The 24,767-nt window shown below is 34.8% G+C and overlaps 2 protein-coding genes across 3 annotated transcripts; both read right to left on the reverse strand.

Moving 5' to 3' along the window:
• Positions 1-334: 334 nt before the first annotated feature.
• Positions 335-20,426, reverse strand: LOC117920989 (protein SEMI-ROLLED LEAF 2). Of its 2 annotated transcripts, XM_034838721.1 has the most exons (20): positions 19,969-20,426; positions 19,343-19,673; positions 17,336-17,410; positions 16,161-16,276; positions 12,743-12,857; positions 12,439-12,567; positions 9,851-9,898; positions 8,627-8,802; positions 8,338-8,534; positions 7,751-8,043; positions 7,200-7,349; positions 6,697-7,110; positions 6,143-6,292; positions 4,711-4,786; positions 3,705-3,832; positions 3,258-3,458; positions 3,022-3,150; positions 2,821-2,946; positions 1,704-1,922; positions 335-967 (listed from the first exon to the last, which is right to left on the reverse strand). In XM_034838721.1, the coding sequence occupies exons 2-20, from the start codon at positions 19,487-19,489 to the stop codon at positions 803-805; spliced, it is 3,054 nt and encodes a 1,017-aa protein (XP_034694612.1). In that variant the 5' UTR covers positions 19,490-19,673; positions 19,969-20,426; the 3' UTR covers positions 335-802. The 2 variants fall into 2 exon arrangements, with proteins under 2 accessions (XP_034694612.1, XP_034694613.1); XM_034838722.1 differs by lacking the exons at positions 16,161-16,276; positions 17,336-17,410; positions 19,343-19,673; positions 19,969-20,426 and adding an exon at positions 12,939-13,011.
• A 1,198-nt stretch (positions 20,427-21,624) lies between these two features.
• On the reverse strand, positions 21,625-24,557 carry LOC117921302 (zinc finger AN1 and C2H2 domain-containing stress-associated protein 16-like). The gene is made up of 2 exons (XM_034839159.1): positions 24,097-24,557; positions 21,625-22,644 (listed from the first exon to the last, which is right to left on the reverse strand). The coding sequence occupies exons 1-2, from the start codon at positions 24,193-24,195 to the stop codon at positions 21,862-21,864; spliced, it is 882 nt and encodes a 293-aa protein (XP_034695050.1). The 5' UTR covers positions 24,196-24,557; the 3' UTR covers positions 21,625-21,861.
• Between the last annotated feature and the right edge of the window lie 210 nt (positions 24,558-24,767).

Consider the following 24,767-nt stretch of genomic DNA (forward strand, 5'->3'; position numbering starts at 1 on the left):
TCATTTGGGATATATGGCTTCTATACGATAATTTTAGCCCTTTGGTATTTATTTATTTATTTATTTTTTCAGTTTCACAATTTTATTTCCTGAATTATTTGTATAAATTTTCTTGCTTTTAAGAAAATAAAAGTAAATAAATAAATAAATAAATAAACGCTTTATGTAAGTGGAATGAGGATGCATGTGACCCCCCTGAATAGTAAGGACTGATATGGTTGAAAATATACCATTCGATATCATAATCAAACCCAATAAAAATAATAAATATAACAAACCTCTTTTGCCTTTTAACCAAATGTTCCCTCGTGAAAATGCTTCTCAGACCATGCTATTATTAAATGGGTCTGGTATATTAATTCAAAAGAATATGAAAACGTGACAAGCCTGTAGTATACAAGCACCTTCATCACAGTGATGGAATATAAGTAAAATTCAGTGAAAACAAATATTTCTATTACAAATCAAATCCGGTCTTCTTAGAGGAAGTAAAGCTGGAAATCCTCACCCCCATGAAGCCGGGAATCAATCAATACTACAGGGTGAAAAAGAAAAATGAAAGAAGAAAAGAATTGAATATGAAGAAGTAATCAATTCAACCGATCTCAGCCACAATGATGATTGTTGTTCCTGAATGAACAACACAGAACAATCTCAATCACAAAACTGGAATGCCGCTCCTGCAAAGCCCCAAGCAGGGGTATGCAGGTTATGGGAAACAGTGGCTGTGAAATTTTAGAGCCTGGTATCAACTGAAATACTTGAGCTCAAGGAGATGTGTGGTTTTCATACTTCTGCTGGATCAGCAGCCAGCAGCTTTGAGAAAGTTATCGTATGGACTTGATGCTGGTAGCTTGAAGAAGTGGGGGTGGTGCAGGTACTCAGTGGCAGAGTGTATTGGAGCAGGCTCAATGGGTGGCTTGTGCAAATTGGCTGCAAAGTTCTGATCACTGAAAGGATTTCTTACCTGCATTTCCAATTAGGTTCAGAAAATGGGATTGCTTCAAAAAACACATTACCTATACTGATATTGTTTTAGAAAAAGGAAATAATCAACCACATGGGACATAAGGCACTTAAGCCTTCATCTTATCCTTAATTTGTTTGAAAAACTTAGGGCCTGATTGATAGTTGTTTTTGAAAATAGTTTTCTATTTTTCAAAAAAAAAAAAAAAATCAGGAAAATACATTTAACAACCAAAAAATAGAAAAAACTTTATGTTCTTAAAAACAGAAGACATGGTGCTTTTGAACTACATCTCTTAGTTGTTTTTACTTGTTTTCTAAAGATTGTATTAAAAACTAATTATACAAATATAAAAAAGGATTAAAAATAACGCACTATAGATAGAAGTTATTTTTAAAACATATTTAAAAACATAGAAAACAAGTTAAGAACATTTCAGGTTTCCAAATAAACTTTTTTTTTCACAAACATCAAACAAAAACTAGTTTTCAAAACCGTTTTCAAAACTGTTCCCAAAATTTTTTCACAAACTTCCCAGATAGAGTCTTAATTATATTAAGAATCTTGAATCAATGACATAAAGAAATGGGCTAATTGCGATGAATGAGACACGTGAATAAGTGGCCTCATAGGCTTAAATGAGTAGCATTGTAGGTAAAAATATGTGTGAATGAATATATACCATGCATGTTGATTGAAGCTTACTAGAGCAAGGAAATGGACCATGGAAACTTACATCATAGCAATGAGTGATCATCTTCTTAGCCTCATCATCATGATTTTGAGAAGAGAAGTTCATCAAACTTCCTTGTTTTTGTTGGGTGCTGATCAGATTAGACATCTTCTGCTGCTTTCCCATCAGAAGTGCTTCACAGTGACCGGTCATTTCCTTGTAAGACACATCAGGTGCAGTTGAGACAGAGAATCGTCTAACTTCATGTGCTGTCTCCAAGACCTGCACGCATCAAGCATACTATAAACACTAGTTTGTTTACAAAGTTCTAGTTTAAGAGATTAAGAAGTTAATATCCACTTCAAAAGTGATTCTTCAATGGCAGACGTGATAATTACATATAACTGAAAATTTGATTGCATAAGACTACAATACCATTGTCAGTTGGACCATGAGATTCGAGACAGAAGAGAACCTAGGAAAGACTTGGAGATCATGATAAATGGATGACAAGAGTAGGAAAAAAGAAAGCCTCCAAGTTATGAAAAAACTTATTTTTGACATCAACAAGCACATACATTAGTCACATCCACAAGCACATCCATTAGTCACATCCACAAGCGAGGGCTGTATGAGCAATGTATAGCATATCATTCTATTAAAACACTATATATGTGCTAGTGTTTCTTCTACTTATTATCATTAAAACCGTCGATGTATTTCAACTAAAAAAAGACTTCATGTGATACTGTTTTTATTTAGCAGTTTCTTTACAATCACTACCTCTATATATTAATTAAAAAAAGGAACAATTATGCCGTCTTGTGCCCACTTCAGTTAAACAAGCATAAGCCAGAACCTAGTTGGACAAAGACGAGGTTTAAAAAATTGTTCCAGAAATAGGGACATGTCCAGGCCTATATGCTGCATGTTTAGGTGAGTCGGACCAGTGTTGGTATCAGTTTTGGTGCAAAATTGTACCCATTACTTTTGAGATGAGTACTAGCTAGAACTAGAACAGAGCAGTGATTATGTTTTCCTCAATAACTGAACTAAAGAACAACCAAAAACCACCCCTAAACCCAACCCTCTCAACCCCCATCCCATCCTCAGATTATTTCGCACTTCCTTATCAAAAGCAATGTCAATGAAATAATGCAATATTAAACAGATAACATACTGATTCTAGAAGTTGATTGATGCCCAAAAGATTGGGGTTTTGCACAGACAACTGCAAATCATGTTTGGTTTGACTGTCATACAAATCTAGAAAGGCATCATCATCTGTTGCAGAAATTGCAGCAGCCTGCACAACAACAATAAAAACACTTAGTCCCAACTCCTAAGGTTAATAGAAAATTTTAAAATCTGGTGTAATTACCTCCTCAGGAGATTCATTAGATTTGAAATCAAGTCGTGTAGCATCCAGCAACATTTGGGTTCCCCATAAATATACATCATCAGGTAAAAATTCATGCACTAACTGCTCCCTTAGTATGGATGACTCAGACTGCATAAACAGCACCCCAAGTCATCATTTTATATAATTCAGCTTGAAAAAATCAACGCTTCTAGCTTTAAAGCATTAAAAGATAAATAATGCACGCAAAATTTTACCTCTGACAGGTTTTCCAGACTCTTCACAATTATGGTAGCAAATGATTCCCTAGTTTGTTCCTCAGCTATTTTTATTTGTGAAAGAGCTTTTAGAGCACATTCATCATCTTCTTTAGATCCATAAACTTTTGAAGCACAGTCAGATCCAGAGTTAACAGCCTGCAATTTATTATCTTGAACCAAGTGCAAAAATGGATCAACCTGCAATAAGAATGAAGCAAAATATTGAAGGAAATGTCAAATTTAACCAAGAACATGATGAGTTAGCATGAAGTGCACAAAAAAGAACCATAATCATCGGCTTCCATGCAAGTGCTATTGATTGCTCTTAGGCCACCAGTCACATGTGAGCTTACAAACAAAAAGGAAGCTGAAGCCCAAGCCCTCACTAAAAATGATAGACAACTTGAACAAGTGCAAGCAAGACATCAGCAATGAGTGATGTACCATTCTGTCCAAAAGTGCTGCCTTAGCACAAGGAACAAGAGGAAGAATATCGTAGGCCTTTGATGAAAAGACAATCATAGATATCGCCAAGGTAAAGAGGGATCTGCGACGTGCTGGTGGCAAAGGCCCTGCAAAAATAAATGGAATAAATATTGAGATGGAGAGTAGACATAACCATAACTGATATATGACAAGGTGACTGGCTCATTACATCATTTTACTAGGCAAGCTTACCCCTGAAAAGAAAAAAGGAATCAAGTTAAGGTATTTAAGTCCAATGAATTCCAAAAGGAACCTATATCCTTAATGTAAATACTCCCTCTCTCTCCCCACTCTCTCTCCCTCTCTATCTATCTATCTATATCTATGTATCAGTATAGCTTATCCAACTTGGTAATAAGAGATTTTCAAGACTACAAAAATTCCTTGAAAGTGATTTCAAGACTACAGAAATTCCTTTGAAATGAACTTTAACTACTGAATTATTTCATGCTCTTAATTCTAAACACTATCACTAAGAAGTCAATCTAATCTAAGAATAACTACCCAGTGTCCATATCCTGATATAACCCGAGTAGACAGAAAGTTATCAAGCAGTGTAAGGTAACTTCTACCTCACACAAAATCCTTTATACTATACTAGCCAAGAGTTGCTTATTCGCTATATGTGTATAGGGTGTTGGAAGGGGATGGGTGGTTGGAGTTTAAGATTCAGACTAATGCAACTGACTTCAATTATTCCAACACATGATCTCTTCAGCTTTAGGAAGGAAAGCCTCTAATATCTCCTTTTCCCTTCTTAGAAGAAATATCATCATTTCTTTTCTGGAGAAAATGGTTCATGAAATAATAATAACATATCAGCTATTAAGACTTCCAAGTAGATACAATCACACATGAAGCATGTTATTAAACTCTACTATCATTTCATTCTCTTGGAATAAGTGTTGCTCTTCGAAAACCAAAAGCAATAGGATTTTATAGAAAAAAATGGCATTGGATTTACCTCCATCCACAAGAGAAATGCTTCGCAAGGAAAATGCTAGCTGAAAACTTCGAACTAGAACTTCATGGATGGAGTTCTGCAAGATATGAACAGCAAATATTTGAATGCAGCCCAGTTGATTGGGTCTAACATATATAACTAGAAACAGTAATGTGACGATTAACACCAAAAAAATTACCAATTATCACATGGCTTGATCCAAACAAAGAGGTATGTTAAGAAACAAAGTTCCACAACCACAAATAAGAACTGGAAAAACACTCAAGATATTTTATGAAAAGCATGTACAATGTGTTCCAGAATGACAAAAGATAAATTGTAACCAGATCAGCTCCCACATAAGATGACATTTGCTTCATGCATCAATCACTCTAATTTTAGTAAGTACAATGAGAAAGTTGAGGCATTTTACTTTTAGCAGTCAGCATATCAACTTTATCAATCCAAAACCTAATTTTTTTTCTTTCACAAAATATTGATCAACATGGTGCCTTATTCTATCATGTTGCATTGAGTTGTATGCAATACTGATGGCAGCCTTGTTGTCACAAACCTACGAGTAAAACCCAGCTCCTTCAAGAACATTGTCAATTACAATTTTTCACAAACTCTATGTGCCAATTGCCATTGATTTTGAATTCTTATTCCACATAAACTTTGCAAACCACCAGTTGATTTTTTTCTTTTAGCAGTCAGCATACCAACTTTATCAATCCAAAACCTAATTTTTTTTTCTTTCACAAAATATTGATCAACATGGTGCCTTATTCTATCATGTTGCATTGAGTTGTATGCAATACTGATGGCAGCCTTGTTGTCACAAACCTACGAGTAAAACCCAGCTCCTTCAAGAACATTGTCAATTACAATTTTTCACAAACTCTATGTGCCAATTGCCATTGATTTTGAATTCTTATTCCACATAAACTTTGCAAACCACCAGTTGATTTTTTTCTAATCAAAGTCAAAGCATTACTGAGGACTGAGTAATGCCCAGAGGTGGATATCTTGTCTATGAGTGTAAGTCTGCAACTACCCGGCCTGCAACTATTACCCCACTCACATATAATCCTGTCCAGTAAGAAGATGTCATTTTCTAGTCTGCAACTACTACCCAGTCTGAGGTCTGCGTAATGCCCAGAGGTGGATATCTTGTCTGTGAGTGTAAGTCTGCAACTACCCAGTCTGCAACTATTACCCCACTCACATACAATCATGTCCAGTAAGAAGATGCCATTTTCTAGAAGATGAGTAGTGAGAATGAGCCCAACTAAAGATTGAAATATAAGCATGCAATGAAAATGGGTGTTAGTGTTGAATTACAAACAATATTCTAGACAAAGGGATCTGCCACAGTGAAAAGGAAAACACCATCTTGTCTATAGAAATTAAAAACACAGTACAATCATAATAGTATCACTCCAATATTTACCTTAGCTCGAGAGAACAGTAATACCAGGCTATATGTATGAGCAATTGCTTCATAGTTCTCAGGCATATTTGCAGGGGAAATGGACTGTGCCCAAATTGATGAAAGAAGAAGCGCAATCTGCCGGCTGCTCAGCCTCAGCGAAACTGCCTCCTGAGGTTTAACAAATATAAAACCAGTGGTAAAAGCAGATTGTGGAGCAGTCAGTGTAGGTCAGAGGTGAAAATTTCTGGCTCAGGTCAGGGAACCACCCATACAACACATGTAACAAGCCTGGGCCATGGCATGGCCTGCCTTTTTTTCTTTTTTCTTTTTTCATTTTTTATTCATCAGAGCCTGGCCTGCTATTTGACTTTCACAGAGCCAATAAACCCTAGGTAGATATAATTTAGGTGTCCATTTATATTCAAGCATAAGCAAACAAAATTAAGCCCAAAATTTTCCCTATTGGATTCAGGTCAATATGGGGCTGTTATAGTGGCTGGGCCTGACTCATATAAAGCCATCCCTACAACAGATAAGGATTCTATACTAGCATAAAATTTACCAGAACCTACCAATTCATTGTTTGAATTGCTCGTGAAATTTGCATCAGTTGTTAAAGACATGGCTGAACTTTTCAAACTATATGCTCGGCTAAATGATGACTTCATTCTATTCAGAATTCCAGCATTGTTGTTCTTCAGTTCATCCTCTTTGTTCTCTTGACAGATATTTTCGTTTGAGAAAGATTTTTCCTTCCTCAGCTTCTCAAAAAGGGCAGCTGAGGAAGAAAACACAGAGACAGTTCTTGAAAGCATCCTTGGAAGATCTGAGGCCTTTTTCAACTCAGGGGTGATTGGACAAGGACGAGGGCAAACTGAAAACGGCACCAGGACAACAGAAAAGATGCGGTGAGCTCCAACTCGTGTTTCATGGTCTGGATGGACCATGGCTGGGAGTAACTGATGAAACAAAGCCTCAGGGAATGCCTAAAGGAAAATAAGAATTTTAAAAAATTCAGATGCAAGATTTGGCCTAAAAAACCAAAATATGGAAGTGACAGAATTTGTGCTCATGCCTTGTTTGGGTAACACAAATTTGGTATAGATGCTACAATTTGGGCAGTACGATAAACAGCAGCAATTGTAGTTCTGGCTATGACAGTAATAGTTGAGATGTTCTCCATCATTGCAGCCATAACATCAAGAATTGGACCTGCCTCTCCAACCTGTTCATCAATGCAAATCAGTTTTATATTCCTCCTTTACAGGAAAAAAAGAGAAGAAAAGAAAAGAAAAGAAAAGAAAGGAAAGGAAAGAATGAAAGAAAGAACGATTCTATTGAAGAATCCTCAACGTTTAGAAGAGTGAAGTTAATTACTCCATCAAACTCCTGGATAAAACACCATGTATAAATTTCAGAGATTTCATTTGATGTGAGTATTATTTCCCTGTTAGAAACTTAGATCAATTAAATTAATTGATATTGGAGACAACTGAAAACCAAAAAAAGAAAAAACATTTGCATCAGAAAACGTAGTTCTAATTCTAGGCTTCCAGTTTAGCTTTCAATAGCCACAAAATATCATGTGCAACAATTACTAAAAGAAGCCAGGAAATGGATAGATACCTTGTACGACAACTGCACAAGGCACTCATCCACAGTTTCTTGAAATTTCCTGTTCCATTTAATTATGTCAGCTCCCAGATTTTCATCATCAATTGAACAGTGTATGCTTTTCCTCAAATGCCGCATAACATCACTAACAGCACCAATTATTGCTACAGAAGACTCAACCTTTGCATGTCGAGCAAGAGAGGTGGTGACCTCAACAATATCAAGCTGCATGCTGGGTTGTTTAAGGACATTTTTGTGATCAAGATGTTTAACTAATAAGGAAAGCAAAAAGTGTGTATTTTGCCCTGCAAAACCAAAATGAGGCAAAAGCCTGGATCAGTATGTATGTTGTCACAATAAATGAAAATATAATTTCTCTTTTCTCAATTCACCATTTTGTTAATAAATGAGAAAAGTGATGGCTTATGCTTTGTGAATCAAAAGAGGAAACTCCAGATTTGAAACACAAAGCTAAAGGGGGAAAAACTAGTATAACATTGCTCAAGAACTAAATGAAGATCAAATAGCATTAATGGAGAGATAATCAGGATGGGACCTTTGAAAAATGGTGATAAGAAGTGAAAATTTAACATAAATACCAGAATTCTCCCCCAAAAACTGCATATCCTTAAGGACTGGAAAAGCTAGCCCATTTTCAGGAGACCATAAATTTCCATCATCAAAGTAAAGGAACAAGGACTCCAGAATCCGCCTTTTGGTTGTAGATTCCTTGGCCAGCAAGGCCATGTTATGAAGGCAAACCCTGGACCAAAAGCAGGGATTTTTGGCATCTTCCCTGCAAAGAGAAAAAATAATAATTTGTTGATAAGAAAAAATAAATACACAAGAAACTAAGTGTATTCAGTAAGTTTTGATGACAAGTATTACGTTGACACATTTACTTCGCCTTTCTCATTGACAATCGTATTCCAAGACAGGACCCTCATTGTGACCTCTGGTGAAGGAGAAACATGACCCTCAACTTTAAGTACTTCTTGCACCCATCGATTCTGGGCACCTGGTTTGTTAACATTGAGGTAATTTTCCAAAATGACAGAAACTACCTGTTTAATGATGAGGAAAACATGGAAAAAAGATATCAATAGCATTTTTGGTCTTCACATTGCTATACCTAAAGGGTGCGTCACCACCATAATTGTATGAAATCCAAAAAAAAGGTGGATATAATTCATAAGAAGCTGTCAGCAGAACTTCCAACATCAATAGGTGACCCAAAACGGACTTTTTTACTTGGTCCATGTCTTCTGGGCTCAAGCAATCCTCTGTAGTCAAACCTGCTGAAAATGTTGTGTACACAACATATTTCAGTTTTGTGCAGGACCAGGCAAACAGCCTGTTTGCAGGAGTCCAGTTCAGCTCGTAAGGCAGGTATAAGCCTCTTCATCATTAACATTTTCAGTTTTATTCATATCACGGATCTGCTCTTTTTTAGTGCAGGGATTTAGTGTCAGAAAAAAGCAGAATTTTCCCACATTTATACTGTTTTTCACAAATTATCAAATGCAGACGGCTAAAAGAGCAATTTTTTCCACTTAAGATATAGGGAGATATTTCTAATAAATTATGTAAACAAGCACACACAACATTGAAACAGGTCCACATGGGTCCACCATTTGTCCTTTTGGTACATATAGTTAAGCATTTCTATTATCTTTTCCGTACAATTCTGCTTTGGGTTCCTAGTGCATAACTTCCTAGTGCATGTAAAGCAAATAAAAGTAAATAAATGAATGTGAAAGATTTATAGGACAATGCTAATGAAGAAGATAATACTGGAAGCTACATAGATTATCAAAAACCAAAAGAGTTTGCCAAGAAATATAGAGGAAAAGAAATATAGTCTAAATACTAATGCAAAATTTATTTAACAATGAAAAAGTAATAAAATAATTCCAAAAATAGAGAACTGATCTGCACAATCAAAGGTGGTGTGATGTTCTGATTTCAATCATGTGATCAAAGAGCATGAATATTACAATCAAGAAGTAAAAAGTTATTTGAAAATGAAATCAACATGAAAACAAAGCAATAAAATAGACAAGGTAAATGATGTAAATAAATGAAATTTTAATTAGGTGTGAATCTACTTACATTGTCAATCTTGGCTGAAATATGAGAGTGTTCACCCATAAACCATACCTATACACAAACAGAAAATTGAACTGATGATCCAACCGGGAGTAAACTATCTATCTTAAGATGCCAACATGCAGAAAAAGCACAACTTGCAAAAGAGGAAAAAAAGTTAGAGATAGACACCCTATAGCCATAAGATAGAAATGTTAATCAAAAAGCTTCAATAAACATCTGTAATGACTAATGAGTTCTTACTACTATTAACTAATGAAATACTATGAATACAAATTTATTTGGGTCTTCGGAAAATAAATATTTGCAACGAGAGCATGCATAAAAAAATAAATAAAGAAAATAAAATCACATAACTTTAAAATACAAAAAAAAAAAAAATGGCTACCATAAATACCAAATATGGAACCAAAAGAATAAAAGAAATTGAATTTCATGGTCAGGTTGTCCTTTTGCCCTTGACATCCATAGCCTGTAGAAGATTCTTTTTGGGAAGCAATGAAAATATTCAAAAGATTATTTGTTGTAGACTGTAAAAGTGTCAGATACTCTCTTTTATATATTTTCATATAACAAGAAGTAAGAATTATAGCTGATGACAAGAGCCCAAGAAACCGTTAGAATATTAACAGAATCAAATCCAATAGGCTCACAAGGAAAACTACATACATGACTCCACCTGGCAAGAATAGAAATAACTAATAAGTACAATACTAAGTAGAAGTACATGATTAATACATCAAAACAAACTGTGAACATGTCACAACTACCACCTGGCACCATGTCATGAATGCTGTCACTTGGCACCACTTCCACCAAGGTGTCAGTCCATCATCACCAACACCTGCTATCACCATCCACTTACAAACTTCAATGGTGTTCCACTGCTTCAGTCATCAAGGTCACTTCAAACATCCCACTGTTACCCTCTCCTACATTAACCTTCTTATGAGGCATGAACTCCTAGGGTTTATTCACAAAGAAAGGGTGGGGGCAAGGGTAGTTTGGTTTCATTATCCTATTTAGATTCTTTTTGTTACAGTAAGATTGATTTTTAGTAGTTTACTTTTGTTATATTTTTGTTTTAGGTAGTGCTTAACTTTTGAAATGTCACTTGAAACATCCCACCATTACCACCCCTACCTTCCCCTTCTGGTGAGGAATGAACTCCTAAGGTTTAATCTCAAAAAAGGGGTAGGGGTTGAAAGACAAGGGTAGTTTGGTTTCATTAGGAAGAGTTACTCTCCGTCTGCAAGGATTTATCAGTTAGAATTGATTGCTCATACTTATACAATAATCTTTTTAGGTAGGCTTAACTTTTGAAATGTCACTTGAAACATCCCACTACCACCCTACCTTCACCTTCTGATGAGGGATGAACTTCTAGGGTTTATTCACATAGAAGGGGGCGGGGGGTTGCAAGACAAGGGTAGTTTGGTTTCATTATCCTACTTAGAGTCTTTTTATTATAGTAAGATTTTTTTTTAGTAGTTTTCTTTTTCTTTTTTCTTTTTTTTCTCTTTGTTTTAGGTAGTGCTTAACCTTTTTTTTTTTTTTTTTTTTCAATTTCCTACTTTTTTTAGTCTTCTTATTATATTAAGAAAGTTTCTATTTCTTTTCATTTCTAATAAATATTATTTTCTTATTTCTTTTTTTTATCCTTACAAGGAAAGATAAGAATTATGAAAGCTGTCTTATTAGGGAAAAGAGTCATGAAAATCTTTACATTGTTATACATAGATTTCCAAAATTTTTCACAGAAGTTTTAATCATACCTACTCCTAAGTGTGCTTGCTTAGGAAACCTATGTGTGATTACCTAGGAACCTTGGTATGATTGCCAATGACTTATCGTTTTTTTTTCTTTCTTTCTTCTTCTTCTTTGATTTCTCATATTGTTATACAACAAACATATAACTTATATAGTGCAGGAAATTTAAAGATCCCGCATCACCTTCATATACCAGCATCACCTTCAGCAACCATAATTCTTGTCATACCTTCAGGAACCTACAATGTTAATTTAACCTAAATTCCCTTAAAGATTTCTAACGTAACATCCTAAATTCCAAAAGTTTCCAATCCTATGACTAGAAGCCTAAAACCCATGCCAATTCCCCAATCAAATGCATGCAAAAGGTGTTCATAATGAATAAAGATATCTTCAGTTTAGAAGCCTTTAGAAGGATGAACACAGGAGAGGTTTTAGGATATAATAGTGTTGTCAAATAACAAGTATGGAGATATGTTTTGAAGTCTAAAGGTTTTAGGATAAACATAATTAAGAAAGAAATTGTTGAATGTAATCTAAGTAAAAACTGGGAATAGAAATGAAAGAATAGTGATTTTATTGGTGAGAAATAGACTTTAAATAGAAAGGCACCACAAGGAAGCAAAACCTATGTACGTATAAAGCACACAATTGGAAGGAATATGGAATATCTATGGACACAAATACCCAAAGGTGATCATTTTATCTTAAATGATCACCTTCAAGAGATTTTGCTCTGAATGGCTTATATGTCAATGCAACATTTACATAAAAAAATGCAATACTTTGGAATCCAACCAATGTATGTATAGACAAAATACCATTGAAGAAAGTGCATGCAACCCAGCTGAACGTAAATGCTGTGCCCTTTCATCTTCCCCCACTTCTTGGGCTAGCTGACAGAGTTTTGGTATGAATCCTTCTAAGTTACACATATAAGTCCCATCCCTCTGCAAAATTCAGTCATATAAAATCAGCCACAATTTCCAGTAGGGAGAAACCTGCAAGCTCAAAAACAAATCATATGTGAAGCCAAAATCCTAAATTATGTTTGAAGCCAAAATCCTGTAATTGGTGAATAAATACAAGACAACCATGAAATGTATAATCACTGACAAGCCCAACCTGATTATTTACAAAGTCAAACAGTGTCTGGCATCCAATAATTTGCATTTCATCTTGTCGTGCTTGATCCAGCAAAGTGTGTATGATACTTAGTAAGCTACTTGCAAAAAGAGGCCTGAAAAACTGTAACCGGTCATAAAACGTAAAGAAAGCAAGTAAAGGCAAGCAGTTCTGCATAATAATATTATTAAATTACCATTAGTTCAAGGGTAGCCCTATTTGCACTCCATACTTCTGCTTCTTGTACTCCAGTCTATGTGTGGCAAACACTGTAGGTAAAGAGCCAGAAGGAATAAGTGGAGTGCAAACAATGCTTCCCCAACTCAACAAGGTATAAGTGAAAAACCAGTTTCCCTATTTCGCACTTAGGATAGCTATCATTAGTTTGTAACAAGCAGAGAACTATTGGTACCAAGGCTCCAGCTTGAGAGGGAGCCTCAAAACACTAGCTATGAGTATTTAGACATTATACATTAACCAAAGTGAAATAATATAAGAGCTCATTTATTTGGTGAGAGGAAATTGGAGTTAGAACTGGAACCTCACCCATCTCCAACCCAATTCCTTGCCACTTGAGCCACAATACAAAGGCTCCTTATCTCAGCTAAAGACAAAGAACCACAACTCTCATTTTCTCTCCTTTGTTTGTCTCATCTACCGAAGTTGACTAACACAAATAGGCAACTATATTGAAAGGTCCAGCATTCATATTTGTCTGGATATGAGGCATTATCAACATGATGACACCAAGCTCCTTATCCACTGTGTAGAATACTAATTAACAAGTGAATTAGGTGAATGATGATGCTAACAAACACTAGGAGTGATGCTATGTATGACAACATGAGTTTGTCCCACCATGCCATTCACCAAGTGCAGTATATGAAGTAATCAAAGCAGTGGCATGGAATAGCAATGGTCATCTAAAAAATGTACAGGTAACCAGTTCAGTTGTGACAATTCTGATTAGCTTTTCACAGTATTGAAGAGGAACAAGTTGAAGATGAAGACCAGAAAAAATACGTACATAAAGCAGTACAAGTATACTACTGACCAAGTCCAGCATCATACATATTTAGAACTGGACAGGACTGTCAAACAAGTGAGCCATCAGCTCAGGCCTTCAATGGAACTGTTGGGTCATCTGACTTGACAAATCATCTAACTGCCTAAACCTGTTTGATCGCCAGAGTTCACATGACTCAATCATTCTACCAGGTTTCCAAATATTTGGTGGGTTAGGATACATATTAAAAATGATGAACTTCTAAATAGTGGAGGGTAGAAAGAAATGATCTCAAGATCTTGAGAGGTCAACACATGCCACCAACCATCACAACATAATCTCAATTTAATACTACATGATCCTTAAATATACTTGTTGGCCCATTACACACTGTGGACCCATATCCTAACAAGTTAAACTTTTAGGAAAGTTAGTAGCTTAATATGAAATCAAAGCTATGACTTTTTGGACGTCTTGAGTTCAAGTCATCCTACTGCTTATTGCCCCATCTTTTTATTTATTTATTTATTTTTGATTGGTAAATTAAAAGAATATATAAAAAGCGCTTGGAAAAAGGCACATCAAAGTACCCATGAAGTAAGCAAATAATGCCAAAAGGCAAGCAAGAAAGAGAAGGGAATAAAAGATACCAACCCCCCACACCCCAAGAAAGTTGGACTACCCCTTGCAGGACCTCCAAAACCAGGAAACACACCCGAACCTAGACCAACTGAAGCATCTTAAAACCTGGAAAAGAACACAATCTGCCCCCTGACCAAATCTGCAACCAAAATCCCTCAACCAATCTGAGAGCAAAAAAGCAACCTCACATGATGAGAGCTGTATCCCCATTGCTACTCCCCCTCTTCTCCTGACTGTTAGAGGAGAACTATTGTAATTAGTCGAGCATTCCAGTTTTCGGATCTCCCTCTCAAAACAAGATGACAAGAAAAGTTTCTGAAACCTTACACCATGTCCTTCTCTTGTATTTAATCCTTGGTTCTAATTCAAATTTGCAGGTAAACCTTTTAGTAAAGGTGGTAGCTTAACAATACTAATATACTCAAGGTAACAAGAAGCCTCAACTCTTATAATATATTTTGGTTGCATGGAACCTAAGTGGACCAAGAATAAGGCGGTCAGATACAGGGAATAAGAGTATCATGATCTGGAAAGGAAAAGAAAAATGAGAAGTAAAAGAGTTAAGGATTTGTTTGCCAACATTTTCAAAAACTTTTTTTGAGAATAAATCTTAAAAACAATTCTCAGTTGTTTCAGGAACAAAATTTTATTTGGGAACTCACACATGAAAAACAATTTTCTGGACTTATTCTCTGTAAATGTATTGTGCACTTGTGTACAATTCAAAAGCTCCCAAAGTATTTTCCATATTTTCAATTATTTCTTAGAATACTTCATAGAAAAAATAAATAAATAAATAAATAAAAGCCCTAAAATCACCTTAAATTTGTTTTAAAAATAATTTATTTTCAAAACAAATTCTCAAAAAATTATTTTCAATCAAAAATTTGTCAAATGTGTTTTTTATGTTGGAAAACTATTTTTTGCTCTAAAGAATATAAAACTATTTTGAAGAACAATTCCCAAACAGGCTCTAACATACTCATACATTATGTCCAGGCATATATACCTACAAACATACTGTAATACGAAAACACATGCATTAGAGTTCTGGAAGATAAGAAATATTAGAGTTCTTTAAAGGGGAAAACTCAAATCTTTTTGAGGTTTAAGAGAACCAAGTATATTTGTTAACATAATTTTCCTCTTGGCTGGTTTCTACAGGGGTTTTCAAGGAGAATATTGTATAACAAGTGAGACAATATTTTATGTAGTTAATGTTAATTCAACAGATTACATTTGAAATATAAAAGTTTTTCCTTAGCTCTGTTAATCGGCATTTTCCTCTCTAGGAACTAATATCCAGGAAAGCTGCATCATAAAGCACTGATACTTCCCACAAAAACCAAAATTTCTTACCCTATATGTATCACCAAAGAAAGCTTATTTCAGATACTACAGCCCAAATGCAACAATTGAGTCCCATTACAGGCATTTATAGCATATATGTGGTGGATTGCTTGAATAATGGTAAAAGAACCTGGATTGCTTTAAAGCATAATAGTCAAAGTGGCATCTTAAAGCATACTAGTCACAAAATAATGTTAAGATTTTTTAAGCCATTGTACCTTGACACTTTGACCTAAAATCCAAATGAAATTTGAATAAGTGCCAGTTTATCAAAATAGCAAATAATATAGCTAATGTTGTAATAATACATTCAAGCAATTCTGCAAACAGATATATACATATATTATTATGATAAAATTTTCAAGTCAACATAGAAAAAAAAAAAAGAAAAAAGAATGGGATTAGTAAAAACAAACTCACATTTGCTCCTTACAAGAAACTAAAAATTTCCTGTAAATGCACATGACAACTTTTGCAGACCGAAAATTCTCACTTCTCAACTCCTTGTAGCACCTTTGCTCAAGAGAATTTGTGATCTGATTGTCAACGCGAAACTTCCATTAGCATAGAAACAATTAGGAATCAAATAACTCAACACAACAGATCTTTCTCCTTAAATTTGCTAAATCAGTTTTGATTTTTAAAATAAGCTTCTATAAATGATTATTCACACAAAGACCAAAAAGAGACATTTCCAATCAATTGAGCAAAGCAAGTCACTAGTGAAACACATGACAGAATTGAATAGCTGACCAAGTAGTAGTTTTCATATACTATCTTTAAATTTATTTTCATTATATTTTCTATTTAATCCATAAAACATGTGGCCTATCACAAACTAATGAAAAGGAAAAAAGGCTGCTGAAATATTTCCCATGTAATTAAGCAAATTACTACCTTACTGTTAATTAAGAATCTAACATGGTAGAAGAGCTGATCACTATCACTATCACTTCTGCATCATGCCACTAGTAGTTGGAAGTTTAGATCTTCTCAACCAGTATACAGCAAGTTCTCACTAATAATGCTGCTAATTATATTTGTATATTGCAGCAGGCAAAGGACTAAACCACTGGTTGCCATGTGTCACCCAATGTAGAAATTCTTTACATCAACAAGATAATTTAATATCTACTACTACCAAATTTTTCTCCCAACCACAGGTGGATGATCAAACCATGATGGAATTTGCTCCAGCTTTAAGTTTGGCTCAATTTTTTACAAGGAATCCAAATTTGATTTCCAACCATTAATACGGCATCTTAACTACCTTTCAATAGCATCCTGAAGTCCAGTGTGAATAATAAAATTTAGAGCCATGCTGATGGGAAGGATCCAGAGCCAACTGACACAAATGCCGTGCTCAGAAATGGTACTTGATTTGCAGTTAAGCATGAAAATTATCTCTCAACCTGTTTTGCTATCTCTTCAACTTCAATGAAACATTACCTCTGGGATACTAATTTTTTTACAACATTTAAAAGAACAATAGATGGATCTACACAATGAAACATTAAGTTTACATTAAAATAACGGCTATATTCCATGGATAAAACAACCCACAATTTTGAGGCTTTGCAAAATGGTAACAGTACCTTTGGGATACGCAAAGGATTTTTTGCAGCATATTCACACAGTTTCCCAATCTTCCGATCATTTGGTTCTTCATCCTATCAGGATATAAGGAACAAATCTTGATACAATGTAACAGCAAAAGAATTATAAGGTGCAAAAACATAATGTTGAAAACCCTGAGACTAATATTGAACAATAATAATCAAGCTGCAATTGAAGTTTTCGTACTCAATAAACAGTTACTTTAGTTCAGGATTCAGTTATGTAATAATTGCTCAAATAAAGCACAACACAGAAGAAGTTCCACAATACCAAGTCACTAATAAATGACTCTGGTGCAAGATGACAAAACTTGGTTTGGAGAAAATAATGTTAACATTTGGAATAATGAAAAAATTTATCGATAATATAAACCTGGGACACAAAAAGTTCTAACTAAATATGTTAATTATGTTATGTAACAATTTAGAATTTCATATATAAACCATTCCCCTTTCTAGAGAAGCATCAAAAAATAAACATCATATCCTAAAGAGAATATAAATTCTTAAAAATTATGACTGAAAATAAAATAATCTTTATATCACAATATCTAATCTAATAAATCTTGAAAGGTTTTTTATTCTCCTTACGATTTAAATTTTAAGCTAAGGAAGTTCTGTCTTTCTCATTTTAATCTATGATTAAGAAACAATCTCAAAATTCCTGAATCAAACCTAATCAGTGTCATTAAAAAAAAAAAAAACAAGCAAAAATTTTACAGCACTACCAAGATCAGATGAGTTTGCTTACTATTTTAATCTTTGATTATGACGATGATAAGGATGATGGTATGGAACAAATCCTCAAAAGGAAAGTGTATGCATACATAAGGACAATATGAAGAAATTAAAGTTGATGGATGGAAAAATTAAAGATTCATGACCCTAAAAACAGACATGAACTCCTCTATGTAGAGCATAGCAAAAACAAGTGAACTGCAAATTATTAAATTATGAATTATTAAAATATGAACCTCTTTCCTGGGTAAACTAGAAGAGAAGCTATGAGAATAAACAAGAAAATTTTTAGGGGTCACCTATCTACTGCTAGTTCTTGCGCATTTTTCCATACCCATATCATTTTTGAAGAAAATGGAAATATCTAAATGCAATCAATTGTTAGGGATTACCAGCAATGCATTACTAAATTCTGTCAATCAATCAATAGGTAGAGTATGCTCAAAAGGTAAGTAGTACTCTGTGAGTACTGAAATAGATCTCAGACACAGATGCTTTGCCACTGGATTTTCTCTCTTTGAGTCAGAAGTGAAGTGTAGTCAATAGAAAAATAAATTTTAAAAGAGAAAATGAAAGAAAGGGGAAAAGAAGAAGAGGAAGAAGAAGAAGAAGAAGAAGAAGAAGAAGAAGGGTCCAGTCTAATTCTTAGTTTCGAGAATGAAGAGTGAGAAACAAATATAAAACCTACATGTTTCAACAATAGGAAACAAAATTTTCTGAAAAAAAAAAAAAACAACAGCAATCATTTGCATTCAAGACTGCAAAATTGCATCTAACAAAACTCATCAACTGACTCTCATTAAAAAACTTGAACAAGAATTTTGCTGAAAGATTGAAGCAGAAAAGAGAAAACCAGTGAGAGGGCTAAGTTAAGACCCTACTCTTTCTAGTGCAAAGTTTAGGGCTTTTTACCCGGAAGTTGCATTGGAAAGCTAAACCTTATATTGAAATGGAAAAAGACTTGAAGATGAACAAAGTTCCAGTACAGGGTAAGGTATTCAACAGTTCTTAACAAAGGTTTGCAAAGAAAATCTATGACCTAATTCCAAATTTCCGATGCTTGGATTATGATAAAATTCAAATGGGTGAGTTAAGTTTCAAATACACAATTATTGGATGTTGCAAATCAAAATTAGTCAACATCCAAGGAGCACCTACTTAAACAATACAATAAATTTCATATCAACAAATATTAGAACAAATAAATAACACCTAAAGTAACAAATAATCCATAAAAAAAAAATGAACCTGTCCCCGAGGAAAAATATCTGATATGAGCTTCTTATACCGCTTCAGAGGCTGCCGAGACCTTGGCCGCATAGCAGGGCATAAGAAACAAAGATTACCACATGCCGGCAACACTTTCCGAGAAATCACACCCGAAACAACGCTCATCGTGGAATTCCAAACTTAAACGATCAAGGAAAACTCAAATGCCTTCAAAATTATGCTTTCTTTCCCTTCTTTGCCAATCCAAATCTTAATTCAGCACCTAGAAGGGAAAGAAAAGCTAAAGAACAATTGGGTGCTCCCTGATTCGGCAGACCAGCCTGCAACTAACAATCTGAGGTTGCAAAACCTGCAAAGCAAAGCAACACGAATCAAAACTAAGAGGAAGGGATTACAAAAAAATTTAAAAATTGAATTAAAATTGAGAACTACAATGAAAATCAAAACAACGCGGAATCAAAATGAAGGAAAAGGAGTTACAATAAATGCAAAATCGAATACCAATATGAGAATCATTATGAAAACCAAAGTCCAAATCAACGTAATCAACAAATCAAAATCAAGCAACGGGTTATAATAAATGAAAAATTGAATCAAAATTTAAGAATTATGATGAAGATTACGACGAATTTTGATAAAATTACCTGCGACTGTTGCCTGCAAGAGCTGGAAACCCTTCTAAGCTATGCAAGAATGCACCGGATACGAAATTTATGATCTCTCCCTAATACTCCCCCTCACCCACATTTTGGGTAAATTAAACTCAACTCCCCCAACTTTCTTGATATCACAAACCTCGCCTTCTAAATGTTTATAGAAACTTGGCATGATTTTCAAGAATATTAGCAGATATTTTTTTTATAGTGATTGTGGAATGTAGTGGAATCAAGAAGAGACAGGGGTTTCAATTTTATTTTTGAAATCAACCGTCCAGCGCCTGCCAGAAGATAGGGACTATTTCAACACCTTGAAAGGTGTCCGTTAGAAAATCTTCCGTGATTTGGAGAGAGAAAGATCGAGGCGTTGAGAGCCGTTTGATTTTTGGGTTGGAGGGAAACTATTAAAGTGGCCGTTATTTCCCCCCAAAACGTGCTCTCCTGACTGTTACTATGCCCTAGCTTTTTACCTGATTTTTTTTTTTTTTCTTTCGGTTAAAGAGAAATTCATCTTTGCCCAAGTCTTTTAATAGGAATGAATTCGGGAAATTGATCAGAACCTTAGAATATCCTTCAATCTCAAGGCCTAATTGGCTCTTTAAAAAACTGGAATAATTTTTATTTCTAAAAATAAAATATGTACATGAATTCTCTAGAAAATTGACGATAACCTTGGAGTATTGTTCCGTTATATGGCAAAACATAGCGGCCGGCACCCAACCGACTAGACGGACTGAGAAACTAATAGTGAAAATATTTTATATCTTTGAATCATTTTCAACGAATACCATCATGGTGAAAGAAAATCTCCAAATGAGTGACTTTTCTTCCTGCAAGAAGTGATGCCGTGTAAGTGGAAACACAGCATCTTATATTCATATGATTGAATGAAGCCACTTTCAGTATTTCCAAAAATAATTCACAACCCATGAACAACACATTCCCCTTTGCTGGTAATTTGATCCAAAAACGTGAGGTTTATCCTCATTTTGAGATTAAGAGCCTGTTTAAAAGTAAGAACATTTTTAAAAGCGCTTTTCAAGAATCTCTCCAAGAATCATGATAATTTTTAAAAGTGACACCTAATTTCCTTAAGTTGTTACTAGGAAGCACTTTTATAACTGCCTTTTAAAAGTTTCAACCAGATGATAATGCTATGTTTGGCTCCAAAAAGATTTGATGGAAAATCGAAAGAAAAGAAAACAGAAAGAAAATGTGAAAATAAATAAATAAATAGATTTAAAATCAATAAATCATTTTTATATATTACTTTAAGTTAATTTCAAATATTTTAACTTTTTCTTAAATAATTTGAAATATATAAGTTTATAAATAATTTTAATTATATTTAAATTTTTTATATTATAATCAAATATGAGAAAATTATTATTTTTTTGCTTAGTACTTTTTAGGAACCAAATATAATCTAAATATTTTTTATCAGTTGTGTATCTTTGATCAGTTGTGTTAGAGTTGCATTAAAGTGAATTAACCCTTTGGCGTAGACATGTACAACATTAGGGAAAGTAAAAGAAACTTGGTACCTTAGAATTATACCAAGTCCAAATTTAGTAATCTGGAATTTCTTTTCCCTTTCTGCATCCTGTCCATGGTCAAAAAGAGGATTTTGACGGAGAAAACAAAAACCCAAAAACAATGACCAATTGATTCAAAAATTCATGCACCTCTGTAGAAACATTGGGTATTGGAGCTTACATTATAGTTCAAAATGCTAAGCTTTTGAATGATATCACAAGTTATTTGCATTTTCACGTCCTGGAAACAATGGAAACATCCTCGAAACAATGGAAACAACAATCAAAGAGACTACAATGACTTGGCCACGAGTAAATTTTGATGCTTTGACAGGCATACCTTTTGCTAAGCTTTTGAAGTACCACCATGGTCCCTCTCCACATGTTCAACAAGGGACACTGGATCACGAAATCCTCTACTACATTTTGGGCATACATCAATTGTCACCTTCCTTACAGCAGCTCGGTTGGAACTTTTTTCATGGACCTTCTCCACATGCTCAACCAGAGATGTAACTGAGGAAAACTTTGCATGACACTGGGGGCACTCCTCCACTTGCCTGACTCTGCTCCCACTGCTGCTGCCGCTGCTCTGTCCCACTCCATCCCTTGTCGTCTGCCATGCTTGGCTGAATTCGCTAGTCAACTTTGTCATTCCTGCCTCAGCAGAGGCTCGAACATTTGAAGCTACATTGAGAAAGCTTGTAGCCCATTTAGATGAAGATGTTGGAGCACGGCTGGGTTTTGAGTCTTCCTTTTTACTCCTATTTAAAAGACCTATAAATGGGAATGCAGCCTCGGGCTTCTTGGGTCCAGGGCATTTGTGATCAGGTCCAAACCGGTGCTTCAAGCAATGGTCTATTGTGCAGTCTCGGCACTTAAGTGTATTAGAGAATGTTAGAATCTCCCTGCAGCCAGAGACAGGGCATTTTTTCTTTTTTGTGGCTTTCTCATAGTTTGATGGATCACACTCAGTGTTAACATGTGTCTCCCACGTGATGTTTGGATCTTCATCTGGAATAAGTCGAACTCCTTTAGCACAGAGTGGGCAGATGACAACAGTGACGTCTTTTCTATCAGCGTTTGGGCAGTGATGTTTAATGTAGCTTCGATGCTCCAAACAGAATATCTATGAGAAATTTGTACAAACATAATCAGAAAGTTGGCCGGAGGGGAAGAGAAAACAAGGCAAAAGACTAGTTCAAAAAGGAGTAAAAAGTAGGAATATGAACCATTGAAACTAGGAAATATTTGAAGTCACACATCAACAGAAGATCGAAGTTTTGGCAAGATAGAAGTCAATCTTCTGTTCTTTTCCGAAGTATTAGGCTTCAGAAGATAAAAGGCCCCATTCAAATCATAATTATCAAAAATATATTTCTACAACATATGATCGCTTTTAGGACCAATTTTTTGCCTTTTTTTTTCTTTCTTTTTTTCTGTATATAAGGCATGCAAGAAGATGTGCAAAAAACACTCTTGTAATTGGCATGAAAGATAATCGAAAAGCAAAAGCAGTGTGTGTACTTTGTGGATATTTGGCTTCTTACATTTCAAATGATGCCACACATCCAGGTTTAGCTTGATGCATCCATTAGTAGCTTGGTTATTGTGATCACTCACAACAATCACATAAAATAACTTCAAGAACAGGGTGCCACAATCTTATAACAATTGAAAATGTCAATCTCAGACATCAAGTTTGATAACCTGGCCATGAATTAGCTGATTGAAAGATGGTTATTCCGTCCAAAAACCCTAACTTTAGACCAAAAGGAAAAGAAAAGCCATTTGAAAATGCCTCCAATTTAAAAAAAAAGTTGTGAATTTAACTAGAGCTAGGGAGTTGGTCTACAGTCTCCTGCATGTGTTAAGACATCTCAACTTGGATCATGGTTTCTAGAAAACCAAGGATTTTCAACATTGGATGATCATGCCTCACTTTATTCATATCTCACCAAAAAGAAGCTAAATAAGTGCAGGGCATCACATTATTTACCAGAATCAAAGGTGGAATTCACTGTTGAAGAAGAGAAGACTGTCGACTATCAAGGATTCCAACCAGGGGTTTTGTCTACCAATCACCGCCACATACAATGAAAACAACAACCCTCAAAAAAATAACAACCACAGAAAAAAATGTCTAAAGAAAATTGCAACTGCTTCCATTCTACCAATCTAACCAGATATGTCATTCCAAAAGAACTACAATAGTAAGGGGAAAAAAAAAATCTGACATGATATGTCCTCATTTCTTTAAAGTTTTTCCCAAATTCAGTTGTACAAAGGTTATTTACAAGTTACAACTATGCTGTCGGATTATCAGTATGATCAAAGAGATGTATGAATAGAACCCTAAAAACAAGTCACATCGAACAAAATCCTAAAATCAAGTCACATCAGTTTCAACATCAATAATTCTATCCGGTAAAACTCTCCAACCGTGCACGACATGGCACTCAAAATTCACCTTTTTCTATTTTCGTTTGGTTTTCTTAGCAACCAAACAGATCAATTAGGCTCAAAAACTCGAAAATTGAAAAAGAAAAAATTGAAATATATATAGAAGAAAAAATAGAACCTGGTGGCAGCGATCGCAGGTAAAGGGTAAGAAATCGATTTGCTTGCAATCGTCGACGGTGCAGTGCTTTCCTAGATCTGGGAATTCAGGCGTGCCCATTTCAAGAATTGGATTCCCAGAAATGAAATTTCAAAATTGGAGACTACGATTGATCCCTTTTTTTTTTTTTCTTTGGTGTTAAAGAATGGAAAGAGGCGGCGAAGTTGGGAATTAGAAATGGGGATTTGGTGTCTGAGACTCTCGACTTCCGCGTACAAAGAAAGAGAAAAACCGCGGAATCGAAAGCTCAGAGGAGAGTCGTCGGGAGTCTCCTCCGATTCGGTTTTTTTCTGAATGCAGGGAAAAAAATTGAGTCAACAATAAAAATCGATATGTTCGGCATGAGAAACTTGCATCCAATGGCCAATGGCCACGTGTCTGGGTAGAATACTATTTATCATTTCCGTAAATATAGAAATTAAAATACGAGAATGAACCGAGAAAATAGGCTTTTTATTTTAAAAATAATAATTAACACTTTTAAAAAAAAATATTTTCGAAGTATTTTCATCTTATTCAAAATATGAAAAACATGTTCAATATAATATATTTATAAATAATAATTCAAAAAATTTAACTTTCATACTTAAATTTATAAAAAACCTTTTTAGCAGCACTCTAATACAAAAGCA

Source organism: Vitis riparia, chromosome 8, assembly GCF_004353265.1.
Source record: "Vitis riparia cultivar Riparia Gloire de Montpellier isolate 1030 chromosome 8, EGFV_Vit.rip_1.0, whole genome shotgun sequence".
NCBI lineage: Eukaryota > Viridiplantae > Streptophyta > Magnoliopsida > Vitales > Vitaceae > Vitis > Vitis riparia.

What these genes read in the sequence shown, in the direction of transcription:
- LOC117920989 (XM_034838721.1), bottom strand. Translation starts at nt 19,489, where the DNA reads ATGAGCGTTGTTTCGGGTGTGATTTCTCGGAAAGTGTTGCCGGCATGT. An exon ending in GGCGAAGTAAATGTGTCAAC is followed by an intron (nt 8,535 to 8,626) that starts GTAATACTTGTC and finishes TTCTCTTTGCAG; the next exon opens with GGAAGATGCCAAAAATCCCT. An exon ending in ATTTGTGTTACCCAAACAAG is followed by an intron (nt 7,111 to 7,199) that starts GCATGAGCACAA and finishes ATTTTCCTTTAG; the next exon opens with GCATTCCCTGAGGCTTTGTT.
- LOC117921302 (XM_034839159.1), bottom strand. Translation starts at nt 24,195, where the DNA reads ATGGGCACGCCTGAATTCCCAGATCTAGGAAAGCACTGCACCGTCGAC. An exon ending in CCTGCGATCGCTGCCACCAG is followed by an intron (nt 22,645 to 24,096) that starts GTTCTATTTTTT and finishes AATTTCTCATAG; the next exon opens with ATATTCTGTTTGGAGCATCG.